Below are 14,296 nucleotides of genomic sequence, written 5' to 3'. Positions count from 1 at the left end.
CTGCTAAAGCATTTTTTTGCTCCTATGAAAAACCCTGGCACACTTTACTTATAATTATGGGCTTAATGACTCTCTTTCCCAAACCCATATGCCCTTTGAGGGAACAGACCACATCTAATCTTGATCACCACTAAATACCCAATGAATGAATGGGGGAAAATGACACACGAAGCTAATGGTTTTTAGGGACACTTATTACTTAAGTTCCTGGAACCCTAAGAGTTCCCAAGGCTTAGATATTAAAATTCTTTTGTTGGGGCACCTGGGTGGCTCAGTGGGTTAAGCCTCTGCCTTCAGCTCAGGTCATGATCTCAGGGTCCTGGGATCGAGCCCCATATCGGGCTGGGCTATCGGCTCAGCAGAGAGCCCGCTTCCCCCCCTCTATCTGCCTGCCTCGCTGCCTACTTGTGATCTCTCTTTCTGTCAAATAAATAAATAAAATCTTAAAAAAAATAAAAAATTCTTTTGTGTATTTATAAAATTATATAAGATACAACTAAAAATTAATAGCAAACATTCTACTGAGATCTCACATTTTTTTTCCCTTCCATGTCTGCCACTAAGAACTTAGAAACACATACTCTCTAAAATAAAAAAAAATAAATAAAATAAAAAGGGGGGTCTGGGTGGCACAGTCAGTTGAGCATCTGACTCTTGGTTTCGGTTCAGGTCATGAACCCCTCACAACCAACCCCTCAGGGTTGTGAGACAGAGCCCTGCCTCAGGCTCTGCATTCAGCACAGAGTTTGCCTGTGATTCTCCCTTTGTCCCTCCCTGCCAAACTCTCTCTCAAATAAATCTCAAAAAAAAAAAAAAAAAAAAAAAAACCAAAACAAAACTGAGAAACATAAATAAGTGATCTTTAATTCTACATCAAACTCTACTATCTTACTCAGTTCAACAGAGAAAAATGTTTTTCTTTTTTTTATAAAGATTTTATTTATTTATTTGTCAGAGACAGAGGTAGAGAGAGCGAGCGAGCACAGGCAGACAGAGAGGCAGGCAGAGGAAAGCAGGCTCCCTACCGAGCAAGGAGCCCGATCTGGGACTTGATCCCAGGACCCTGGGATCATGACCTGAGCCGAAGGCAGCTGCTTAACCAACTAAGCCACCCAGGCGTCCTGAAAAATGTTTTTCTATGGAGAGAAGAAAATGGATCTCAACAGAGTATATTACTCAGTTCAAGGTGACCAAACTTTTTTTTTTAAGATTTTATTTATTTATATGACAGACAGAGATCACAAGTAGGTAGAGAGGCAGGCAGAGAGGGAGGGGGAAGCTGCTGAGTGGAGGACCCCAGGACCATGACCTGAGCTAAAGACAGAGGCTTTAACCCACTGAGCCACCCAGGCGCCCCAAAGCGGCCAAACTTTTTAACGTTTTATTTATTTTTAAAAAATATTTTATTTATTTATTTGAGAGAGGAAGCACAAGCAGGAGGAACACAAACCTTTTTATGTTTATTTTATTTCAAAATTTTTAAAAGATTTTATTTATTCATTTGAGAGACAGAGAGAGCATAAGCAGGGGGAAAGGCAGAGGGAGAGGGAGAAAGAGACTCCCCATGAGCCGGGAGCCCAATGTGGGGCTCCACCTCAGGATCTGGAGATCATGGCCTGAGCTTAAGGCAGATGCTTAACCATCTGAGCCACCAAGGTGCTCCAAATTTTTTTATTTTTTATTTTTAAAGATTTTATTTATTTATTAAAGAGAGAGAACACAAGCAGGAGAGGCGGCAGGCAGAGGGAAAGGGAGAAGCAGGCCCCCTGCAGAGCAGGGAGCCCCATCCAGGGCTCGATCCCAGGACTCTGAGATCACGATCCAAGCGAAAGGCAGACAATCAACCAACTGAGCTACTCAGGAACCCAAACATTTTCTGGCAGGTGAAACCACAATAAGCTTGCATGCTTAGTAAGCAAGGTACTGGCTAGAATGAGACTTTCAAGATCAAGCTCCCGAGTGTAGTCACCTATGTTAAGGAGACTTAACGCACCTGACAGAAGGGTCACAGGGTGAGGCACAAATGTGGGTGGCCTTGACTGGGCTTTTAGGAAGAGGCAGAAGGTGGAGGGTGAGGCTGGTGCTCCAGGCTGGGGAACAGCCCAGAGATCTGCCAGTGGCAGGAAGGTGCTAATCAGGATGTAAGGAAAATAGTCTCCTTACTGCAGACTATTTCACAACCAGAAGATTTTAATGTCCCCAAATATTCTGAAACCTACCTCTAATCAACTCTCGAATAGAGTACCTCTTTAAATTCTTTTAGTCAGATCTCCTTTGGGCTTAATTCTTTTCAATGTGGTATTGGCTGAACATCTGCTCTGTGCCCAAGTAAGAAATACGTACTCGAGAATACAATAAAGTGATACTTAGTGTAGCCAAATTTTAAAGTCCACAATACAGAAATAGTTTTCCATTACTGTGCTGCATATTTTAAAATACAGAGCCAGGTTCAGCAATCACTATTATTCAAAAGATTCAGCAAATACCTTAAATTAGCAGTAAAATACAACAGATCAGACTAACAAAACCTTTGTATGTCTCAGGTATAGCACTTTTTTGTCTATATTTGATGAAAAAACAGATCTTAATTTTGGTCCTATACCCACAGCATCTAGGAATAAGACTTTATCTGTAGACATAGTTGGTCTAAATCACAGCCACCCGATCATCTTGGATTATTCATTCACACACAGGAAACACATATACCAGTATCCAGAGAAGAAAGCAGAGGTACCAGCCCTGTGTTTACTATAGTCCTGTCCTCAGACACTCACGTAGGAAGACTCATCTTCCATTTATATAAGAATGTTTATTATAAAACCTAAAGGGTTAACCAGCAGCACCAATAATGAAAGCACTAAGGCAACTTATTAATCCGTTTCATCCCCACTCCTGGAATACAAACAACAAGCATCTAGTCTGGCCAAATAAGAAAGAAACTGTGGTTTACTGTTCCATTTTCTTTTCTTCACACGGACAAAAAGAAAAAAGTAAGAAAAAAAGAAGGTGTGACAGACTTACTGTGCTGCAGATAGGAAATGAAAGCTGGGGAATCTCCACTTTAGGAAGTTCACTGAGCCGAGAGCCATTTTTAATTGCCTGAATTTGTTCTTCACACTGAGACTGTAGGTAGAAGGGAAAGTATTAAGCTCATCTAATAAATTCCCAGGGAAAATCAGCATTGTGAATTAATACTTTTTTCTTACTAAATATTTACAAATGGTCAACACTCTTCCAGGAAATATAACAGAAATGCAAAGTATCAGAACAATTATTTCTTGAAAGAAGTTGAAAATTAGATATTAATTGGAATGCTCTACAGCCTTATCAAATATAACTTCTCTAATTTTCTCAATTACAGGCAGAGTTTAAGACATATAATTAAGAAAACAGCATTACTTTCAGGAAAAACTTTTAATAATGACAACAAAAAAAATACATATTGCTTTAAACAGTTCAAAAAAGAGTTTCAGTGACACTAACCTATCTCCTGAGAACTATAATCAATCATATAGATTTTGAAAGAATTACAGAATATTTTATAACTTACCTTTGCTTTCTCAGTTTCTTTTCTAACCTTAGAAAGAAACGATTCCCATGAATGGACATCAGACTTCATATCAGGGTAAGTTGCAGAATCACTGAAACAGCAGAAAAACATGAAATCGCTTACTGTCTACTTCAGAAATGTTTTTAAAAGTTAAAAACACTAAAGTGCACATGAAAACATGTAAACATGAGAAAGATTACATATACATTATTTTCTTAAAGATTTTATTTGACACAGAGAGAGAGAGACAGCAAGCACAAGCAGGGGAAGTGGCAGGCAGAGGGAGAGGGAGAAGTAGGTTCCTTGCCCAGCAAGGACATGGGGCCCAATCCCAGGACCAGGGAATTATGATCTGAGCAGAAGACTGGCACTTAACCAATTCAGCCACCCAGGCCCTCCAGAAAGATATATTTAACATAATCACACATGCAAAACTATTTTTCTTAAAGATTTATTTATTTTAGAGGGTCCACAAGAGTGCTCACGTGTTGAGGGAGGGACAGAGGGATAAAATCTTCAAGCAGACTCCCCACTGAGTATGGAGCCCAATGTGGGGTTCCATCTCTCAACCCTGAGATCATGACCTGACCGGAAATCAAGAGTCAGATGCTTAACAGACTGAGCCACCCAGGTGCCCCACATAGAAAACTATTTTTAAAGTATTATGTATCTTGCAGACTCACCAGTAGAAACACTTGAGGAAATCTGATTACTGATCAACCAAACTTCCCGAACTGGTGGGCAGACAGCATATTCTCCTGAATTTTAGTTTCTTGCCCTAAATTTGAAGATCTGACCATTTTTCATTTAACATCTTCATGTTTAACATCAAAGGCTGTTTTTACATTAAAAAAAATAAATAAAAGGGCAACCTGGAACACTTAAACATTTCAATAAAACCTTACCCTTACATTATGGTAAAATAAAGGGTGAGGCCTAACAGACTGTAAGTGTTTATCTCAGCACCTTTACTAAAAGTGACAAACAAGCTTTCCATTCCTAACTGGGAAATCAGTAATATTATCAATCCATGGTTGTGTCAGTTCTCATTATATATCTTAAGGAAAAACCAGAACATTCCTTTTATGTCTTTTCTCTTTCATTATCCATTGGTGGATTGAAAGAGTTCATACAAAATCCCTAAGAAAGAAGCTACATGTACTGTGGTGCTTCATGATGAAGTTGACACTCCCAGATGGAAGGGCTGCGAGCTCCGTTTCCAGAGTTGCCATAACGTGTAGCCCATGACCAGATGAAACATCAGCCTTTCGGATAAATCCACTGCAGCTCCACTGCAGCTGTACCAGTCTTGTAATTCGAATCAGCATATTAGTTTTCTCTCATTAGAAACGTTTTCTCATGTGAAAAAACTGTATCTTGAAAAATCTTTTTCCATGACCCTCAGAGGGTCAACACTGAGAGCTGAAGTATAAAGTAAAAAGCACAGAGAAGGATGAAAAACCTGACTGTGGAATATGATAAAGAGACCAGATGAAAAATAATCCCTTGTGTGAAAATCCACACAGAAAGTGCTGAGGCTAGACTGAAGAAGACCCTTTAGAACTCCCAGGTAAACCTTATTCCAGAAAGAAAGTCAAACAAAAACAAGTAAAGATTATGGAGATTTGAGGGCGCCTGGGTGGCTCAGTGGATTAAAGCCTCTGCCTTTGGCTCAGGTCATGATCTCAGGGTCCTGGGATCGAGTCCCGCAACGGGCTCTCTGCTCGGCAGGGAGTCTGCTTTCCTTCCTCTCTCTCTGCCTGCCTCTCTGCCCACTTGTGATCTCTGTCTGTCAAATAAATAAATAAAATCTTAAAAAACAAAACAAAACAGATTACAGAGATTTGAAAAAAGGATCACAGGTGAGTATCTTTGGAAGTGACATTGCATTCTCAGTCTACCACTAAAACTGTTAAGTGACTATTCTTATATAAAGTAATTTTTTAAAAAGTTTGAAAATGTGATCATCATTCCAGAAATTTATTGCATGGAAATGATTAATGATGTGCATAAAAATTTAGCTACAAGGAAACTCACTGAAGTGCAGCTTTTATTAATAGAATGTGCAAATAACCTGACTATACCATCACAGTGTTGTTTAATAAATCAAAACACATTTGTATGTTAGAACACTATCCAATTTCACAAAATTAGGTTAGAGAAATGTAATTATTGACATGAAAGTGAGCTTCCTATATATTAGTTGGTGGAAAAAACCCATAAATTTTTTTTTCAAACATTTAATGATTATGATTTATTCCAAAATACTAACTAGTTACACATCAATTTAGAATTATGGATAATCTTTATTAGTTTTGTTTGTATATTTTGATATTTCTACAATTGAACATGTATTGACTGTTTAACTATTAAAACGGGTCTTGGGGCGCCTGGGTGGCTCAGTGGGTTAAAGCCTCTGCCTTTGGCTCAGGTCACCATCCTAGGTTCCTGGGATCAAGCCCCGCATCAGGCTCTCTGCTCAGCAGGAAGCCTGCTTCCCTTCCTCTCTCTCTGCCTGCCTCTTGGCCTACTTGTGATCTTTAAAAAAAATAAATAAATAAAATGATCTTGAGGCGCCTAGGTGGCTCAATCAGTTAAGCATCTGATTTTGGCTCAGGTCTTAATCTCAGGGTGATGAGTTCAAGCCCCTTCTTCCTCCATGCCCAGCCCACATTTAAAAAAAAAAAGGTCCTGTCTAATATAAACATTTTTTTCTCAAATCAGCTCTAACCTGGATTTACTAAATGACATGCCAGAACGAACATCTGTGATACCACACAGTACCTGCCCAGAAGCTTCAGGCTCTTAAGATACCCTTCTGCCTGTGATTCCAGGATCTGTAATTTGTACACAACCATGTCCTTCCAGTTCTCAAGCACAGATACCTAATATTAGATTAGAGAGTGTTTAAGTATTTTAAGATAGTGAAACAAACTATTTTAGGTTGTTAAAACCTAAACATTCTGAACTACTTTCAAGTTTCTTCTTAAATGACAGATGATGACAGAATCACTAGAACCTGGATTATGTTATAATTTCACACAAGTAAATAGGAATTAAACAAAACTGGATTTAAATACAGAGTAGCATAATGACAGTAAAATTATTTTACCTTCAATGATACATTTCCTCAGATAGGGAACTTTCCACATGGCTTACTGCTTGAGCCATGTATGAGCACGGAGCCAGGCTACCTGCATGGACACACCTGATGTGTATTACCTATGGTCCTGTTCCTGGAGAGCAGAGGGCCAGGGGCTTGCAGAATAACCCCAAGGCTGCACCCTCTCAAATTCAAAGGCCTCCGAGAAGTTGCTCTCATTATGAACTTCAAAAGCCTTTGGGGCAGGTTTTTAAAACTTTAGACTCTTTAGCTTCCCGATAAGCCTACTGGCCATTTTCGTTAAGTCACTACAGAAATACAGAAGTGCTTTGTTTTAATGCAGGTGTCAGTCCCGGACCCACGAGGTAGACGGGCTGTCCAAATGGTGGTAAATGGGACCTGAAGAAGTTTATGAATACAGATATGGGCATAGGACCCAAAAATATATGTACTTTGATTTTCTTCCCCCCTCTTATCCTTAGAAGCAACTGCACAGTCGATATTTAATCAAAAGTGCATCTGTAGACTACGTAAGCTAAGCTTTTTTTTTTTTTAATTTCCCAGAATAATCACAGATATAAACACCAACCAAGAACATTACTTCTCAATTGGAAAAACAAAGACAGCCATATTTTGGGAACTAAATAAAATAAAGCCAGAGGTCATTATTTTGATTTTTGTCTTAGCAGTGTCTCAAACAGTACACTGACATTGGTATATGTTCTTCTGGGGGGAAAAGCATATTCTTTCCTTTTGAGAGTATATTAATAGTACTGGCAAGTATGTTTTATGGTTGGCTACTTCATGGTATATCACTTAATTACATATGATAAAGCCATTCTAAGTGTACAGCATGGAAAAGGACTGAACTACAATAATAGTTAAGCAGATCGCAAAATCTGGTGTACATCGTGAGTATAGCTATGTAACACAATGTAAGTTTAAGGGTAAAAAAACGTGACAGGATATCCCCTAGACTCCACACCTTTTGGCAATGCCGTTATGACTCATATATAATTGAAGAGAAAGTAAACATACGTTGCCGTAACTGTCCATCACCAAGTGTCTTAGACTCACCTCTGCAGCCACAGCTCTTTGAAGACTCTCTTCATAATTCTCCTTCCCTTTCTTTATACATTCTTCTACTTTCATTTTCTCATTTGTAAATGTATTACTGCAAATATTAAGGAAAAAAATTCTTGAAAACAAAACCAAACCAAACCAGGGAGATAACCAAAGGCCTAGCTTTGAATCATGCCACAGACAGACTTACACAACATCCTCCAAAGTACCTTCTTGCCTAGTATCTGACTATTGAATACTCAGACTCATACATCCTTTAGGCACTTCACAAATGATCAAAGGAACATATAAAATTTTTTGGTGGAAATGCTGAGAAACCGGTTCGTCCTTTTTATGAGGACAGGTGGAGTGCAATCTGACTCTATCAATAAGCTTTACAGAACATTCCCTCATCCTTTCTGTCAGAAATTCTGTTTTGACACACATTACAAGGAAATAACTCAAAGGAAAAAAGTGATCTGTACAAAGTTATTCATGGCAATATGTTTATAAGAGTTAAAAAGAGAGGCCAAGAATCATGACGTGAATGGAAATGTATACGTGAAATAATATTCAACAAGAAATGCGAACACAACTGCTTAACTACTGGATACACTGGCCACCAGTATGTAAACACATTATTTCCGTTAATAAAGATTAAAACGAAAACATTTTACAGGTTCATAATAAAAATCTTAAATAAACTTATTACTGTAGAGCAACAAACTACCATGGCAAAGTTGAGATTGTTATTTTAAGTAACACGAAAGAAAGGTTTTAAAAAACACAGTTTTAGTTTCAGAATTCAAAAGAAGAGTAGTCAACAATAATAAATTCAGGATTTTTAACTGACAATGTGAAATAAAGTAGTAGGAACATCATAAAGTAAAAATACTCAAAGAATAAATGTATTTACATGTTACTTTAAAGAATAAAATAAAAACAAGAGCAGAAACACATAATTATTTTTTTTAAATAAACAAGCTACAACAATAGACTTAGAAGCCTAATGTGCTGGTGCCTCTGGTATTAAAAGTATAGTAAGACAGTAAAAACAAATTTAAGCTTAATTTGCCTGATTTCAAGGGACTGATCCAGAAGTAATTCATGTTCCTTTTCCTTTCCATCATTTTCCTGGGTGCATCTATGAAAGAAAATCACCAAATTTCAATTAATTTTCAAATATTTTTATTTTTTATTTTTGTTTTAATTTTCAAATATTTTTATTTTTTTTAATTTTTTTTTTTTAATTTTACGTATTTATTTGACAGAGAGAAATCACAAGTAGATGGAGAGGTAGGCAGAGTAAGAGCGGGAAGCGGGCTCCCTGCTGAGCAGAGAGCCCGATGCGGGACTCGATCCCACGACCCTGAGATCATGATCTGAGCCGAAGGCAGAGGCTTTAATCCACTAAGCCACCCAGGCACCCCTCAAATATTTTTAAAGACACGATCCCACATAGTAAATTCTACCTATATCCATTCAAACATTTTTTGAATTCTCTGTAAATTTCTACGTTTTTATTTTATTTCTACTATCTTAGAAACAGGCAAAGAATTCGGGTGGGTTTCCTTTCATGCCTGGAGGGCAGAAACCTTTTCTTCACCCTGGGTCATATGTTTGAGTGTAGACCATTCTATCTCAGTTCACTGTAAGGACAGCCCCATGGGTTCAACGTGACCCAGAAGAGTGCAGGTGTTGTTGATTATGATTGGCAGAACCAGCAGCTCTCACTCAAAATGAAAATAGCCTTCTAGTCTTTAAAACAGAACTTAAAGCCCAGTTAATACATCCATCCAGTCTGATACATACATACATACATACATCCAGTCTGATAACCCTACAAAACAAAGTGTATAAGTCTTCGATTTTAAAGCAAAACCCTGGAGACGCCTGGGTGGCTCAGTGGGTTAAGCCTCTGCCTTCGGCTCAGATCATGATCCCAGGGTCCTGGGATTGAGCATCGCATCGGGCTCTCTGCTCAGCAGGGAACCTGCTTACCCCTCTCTCTCTGCCTATTTGTGATCTCTCTGTCTGTCAAATAAATAAAATCTTAAAAATAATAACAATAATAATAAAGCAAAACCCTGTACAAGATGGACTCTGCCTTTCTTTCATTCTCTCCCATCTCTCATTCTTTTCATCATCTCTACTTGCTAAAAATTCTAAGAACCTAAACATTTAAATGTCATTTTCACTCCTTTTGTAAAATACGTCCTCCTCTAAGTACTCAATACTGGACAGCCATCATTTCTCATATCCTTTGTACTTCTCTAAGAGATCCAAAAGGTTCTAAGATTTTACTTTAAAATCTAAATAAAAAATTTATCTGGAAATAAAAATATCTGGAAAGTTTAAAAAAAACAATACACATAGAGAAGTCTGTAACTTATCTTTAAACAGAAAAAAGTAAGAAAAAATTAATAAAGTGAAAAAAAATCAATAAAACCTTATTCCGCAACAGAAACAGTTAATTTTTATGATAGTACAGAAAATATTTTTTAAATAGCCTCATTTATTTTATCTAATTTGATAGTAAACTTGAATTGAGTATACAAAAATATATATTAAATATAAATAATCCTGAATTTTTGAATAGCTTAACTACTAGCATGCTCAAATATTAAGAGGCATAGCAGTCCCCTTATCCATGGAGTGACAGGTTCCAAGACCGCCACATGGATGCATGAAACCACAGACTGTACTGAATCTATGTTTCTTCCTATACCCACACACCTATGATAAAGTTCAAGTTGTAAATCAGGCACAGTAAGAGATTAATAACAATAAATAATAATAACTTAGAATAGTTATAACAATCTATTGTAATGCAAGTTATGTGAATGTGGTCTTCCTCAAAACATCTTACTGCACTGTACTCACCCTTCTTATGATGACGTGAGATGATGAAATGCCTATGCGGTGAGATGAGGTGAGGTGTGTGACACAGTGTTAGGCTACTACTGATCCCCTGACATGTCAGAAGGGGGATCATCTGAGCTTCTGTACTGCGGGTGCCTGAGGGTAACTGAAACCATGGAAAGTGACAATGGTGGGGGGCAGGGGGTAATACTGTAAAGAGCTTTACAGACAGTATCATTTCCATAAATGTGTTCTGACGGAACTACTCTACTCTGAGCATACGCAAAATGATGTGCCACAGGCAGTGTTTTATATATCATCATTCTCTTAAGGACTACCTAAAAATGGCCCAAATGTAATGCCAGCAAGACTCGTAGTAAAAGTCGTCTGATCATATGGCATGGCTAATGGAAAAAGTACAAATGTCCTGAACGGTGAGTGTGGCAGCATGGCCACAAGTGAACCATGCCTCCCATTCTTCATGCCCCTAAATGCAAAGCAGACCTGCCAACTTGCTTTAAACAACAGAATGTGGTGGAAGCGATGCTCTGACAGTCCAGACCCTCAGAAGGCACGGCAGCTTCCACTCCTATATCCTTGAAGCCTTCTGGTACCACATAAGAAGTCTGTCTACCATGCTGGAGACCACATGCCACATGGAGAGACCAACAGATAAAAGTCACATGGAAAGGGAACAACCCTGAAACTAAATGGAGACAAGAGGCCAGGACATCCCAGCTGAGTCTAGCCCCCAGCACATGGGGAACCACCTGCAAGACCAGCATAACAGCCCAGTGGAACTCAGCCCAAGTTCCAAGATGAGAATCAAATAAAATGGCTGCTAATTTAAGCCACCTGGTTTGGGTGTTTTGTTACAAGGTGGTAGGTAACAATTAAGGTCAGGAATCATATGACCTATCACTTTTTAGGGAGGAGAGGGATTAGGAATGGATCACAGAGAATCTCAAAACAAACGTGGCCCATCTGACAACTGCTTACCTGTATGCATTTCCAAATCCTTCATACCATAAGACCAAATTTTAATAATCTAAAGATTCAAGATGAAAGTAATATAAATAATCATCTCAGAATCCTAGTGCAGGAAAGAGCCTTAGATCTAGACCAAGCCCCTCACTTTACAGATAAGGAAAACATGGGTCAAAGGTAATGTTCACAGGAAGGGGGTGGTGTTCCAACTAGAAGGAAGTCAGTTCTTTGCTGATTCATAGTCCCATTTTATCTGACAACAGGGTAAGTTTAGGAAAAGTTTTAGGTAAAACAGTTTCCCACTGAATGTTCTAAAAAATGTGATGAAAACAATATTTAAGTTTGTACTTTACCTGACATAGCCTGAAAAATGTTAACAACCCCCTGCCCCAAGCAATAAAAATCATTGCCTTTCAGTCGTTACTTACGTCTCACTGGCATTTAAAACCTTTCTCATTTTCTTCGTTAGTGCTTTCAGACTTTCTTGGATTTCTTTTTTCTCCTGTTGCCATTTTTTAATTTCCTTTTCCAGATCTTCAAGGAACCAATCTAATTCTGTCTTTGAGATCTAAAAACATGTTTAGAAAGTACTTAAATAGGAAGATTTACTTTAAAAAAACAAAACAAAACAAAAACAAACACCCAAGGACCAGAACTGTGGTGGTGCTCGCTTCATCAAGGACTCCAGTTTAGCAGCACACACAAAGCCCTGGGCCTCACCGGCCCTCACTTTCTCTCCCCAGTCAGGCTGGGGGAGGCTGTCAAATATATAGGCACAGAGACATGACAGACTATCTGGTACTGAAGAAGGGCTTCTCAAAATCAGTGATTTCTGATTTCTGTCTTTAAAAATGAGATGCCAAGACACCTGAGTGGCTCAGTCAGTTAAGCATCTGACTCTTGGTTTCAGCTCAGGTCTGATCTCAGGGTCATGAGTTCAAGCCCCGCTAAGTAGGGAGTCCGCTTGAGTTTTTCTCTCCCTCTCCTCTTCCTTCCGGCTCTCTCTCTCTCTCAAATAAATAAATAAATCTTTTTTTTTTTTTTTTTTTAAAGATTTTATTTATTTATTTGACAGAGAGAGATCACAAGTAGGCTGAGAGGCAGGCAGAGAGAGAGAGAGAGGAGGAAACAGGCTCCCTGCTGAGCAGAGAGCCCGATGCGGGACTCGATCCCAGGACCCTGAGATCATGACCTGAGCCGAAGGCAGCGGCTTAACCCACTGAGCCACCCAGGCGCCCTAAATAAATAAATCTTAAAAAAAAAAAAAAGATGAGATGCCATATGGAGAGTGGATTCCAAGCGGCGGGAATGGCCAGGCAGAAGGATAAAAGAGTACAGCATGTCTAAAAAAAAGCAAGAGGCCCTATGTGGCTGGGACACAAGGTAGACATATGGAAGGCAGGGCAGGGAGAATAGTACCCAAGATGCTTTGGGTTCAAATTATTCAAGGTTTTATAAGCCATGTAAGGAGGGTGGACTTTTTCCTGCAGACCACAGGGAGCGGGTGAAGTCTCAAGCAGGGCAGTGAGATGATGAGATTCTGGTTTTGGAAAAACAGCTCTGTAAGACAGAGATGGATTAGGATTGGGTAAGAAGTCCCACGAAAGCGTTAGACCAAGCAGTAGCCTTCACGTCTTCTTGACTGTGACCCAAAATAACAAATACATTTTAATTATGATCCATAACATGTGTATGTAACATATGTATGTATGTACATACACACAACTGAAAGAGAACTGCCTTTATTGAGATGCTTTCTGATATTTCTATTCAATTACTAAAAACAATGCCAGTCATCATTATTAAACTGATTTCACAGCTCAGTATGAATTATAACCCTCAATGTTAAGAACTCTAGGTAGAAGAAGGTAAAATCTTTTTTTAAAAAATATTTTTATTTATTTATTTATTTATTTATTTATTTACTTACTTACTTGAAAGAGACAGAGAGACAGCACATGTGTGGGAGGGAGCACAGGGAGAGGGAGAAAAAGAATCTTAACCAGACTCAGTGCTGATTATGCAGCCCAGACATGGGCTCAATCCCATAACCCCAACACCATAACCTGAGTCAAAATCATGAGTCTGGCACTTTTTTTTTTTAATATAATTTTTTATTTTTTATAAACATATATTTTTATCCCCAGGGGTACAGGTCTGTGAATCACCAGGTTTACACACTTCACAGCACTCACCAAAACACATACCCTCCCCAATGTCCATAATACCACCCCCTTCTCCCAAACCCCCTCCCCCCAGCAACCCTCAGTTTGTTTTGTGAGATTAAGAGTCACTTATGGTTTGTCTCCCTCCGAATCCCATCTTCTTTCATTTATTCTTCTCGTACCCACTTAAGCCCCCATGTTGCATCACCATTTCCTCATATCAGGGAGATCATATGATAGTTGTCTTTCTCCGCTTGACTTATTTCGCTAAGCATGATACGCTCTAGTTCCATCCATGTTGTCGCAAATGGCAAGATTTCATTTCTTTTGATGGCTGCATAGTATTCCATTGTGTATATATACCACATCTTCTTGATCCATTCATCTGTTGATGGACATCTAGGTTCTTTCCATAGTTTGGCTATTGTGGACATTGCTGCTATAAACATTCGAGTACACGTGCCCCTTTGGATCACTACGTTTGTATCTTTAGGGTAAATAACCAATAGTGCAATTGCTGGGTCATAGGGCAGTTCTATTTTCAACATTTTGAGGAACCTCCATGCT

The 14,296-nt window shown here is 38.7% G+C and overlaps 1 protein-coding gene across 1 annotated transcript in view; it reads right to left on the bottom strand.

Annotated features, from left to right (window-relative positions):
* The window catches only part of TTC3 (tetratricopeptide repeat domain 3), a 135,865-nt gene that overhangs the window by 10,282 nt on the left and 111,287 nt on the right, over positions 1-14,296 (bottom strand). Inside the window, exons 36-41 of the mRNA XM_059164710.1 lie at positions 11,993-12,132; positions 8,791-8,859; positions 7,731-7,827; positions 6,335-6,435; positions 3,551-3,641; positions 3,022-3,123 (exon numbers count right to left, since the gene is read on the bottom strand). Of these exons, the coding sequence (XP_059020693.1) occupies positions 3,022-3,123; positions 3,551-3,641; positions 6,335-6,435; positions 7,731-7,827; positions 8,791-8,859; positions 11,993-12,132 (600 nt within the window). The remainder of the gene's footprint in view (positions 1-3,021; positions 3,124-3,550; positions 3,642-6,334; positions 6,436-7,730; positions 7,828-8,790; positions 8,860-11,992; positions 12,133-14,296) is intronic.

The sequence above is a fragment of the Mustela lutreola genome, chromosome 2, assembly GCF_030435805.1.
Source record: "Mustela lutreola isolate mMusLut2 chromosome 2, mMusLut2.pri, whole genome shotgun sequence".
Taxonomy (NCBI): domain Eukaryota; kingdom Metazoa; phylum Chordata; class Mammalia; order Carnivora; family Mustelidae; genus Mustela; species Mustela lutreola.
The sequence above is the reverse complement of the archived record's forward strand: the minus strand, read 5'-3'. Positions and strand labels throughout refer to the sequence as shown.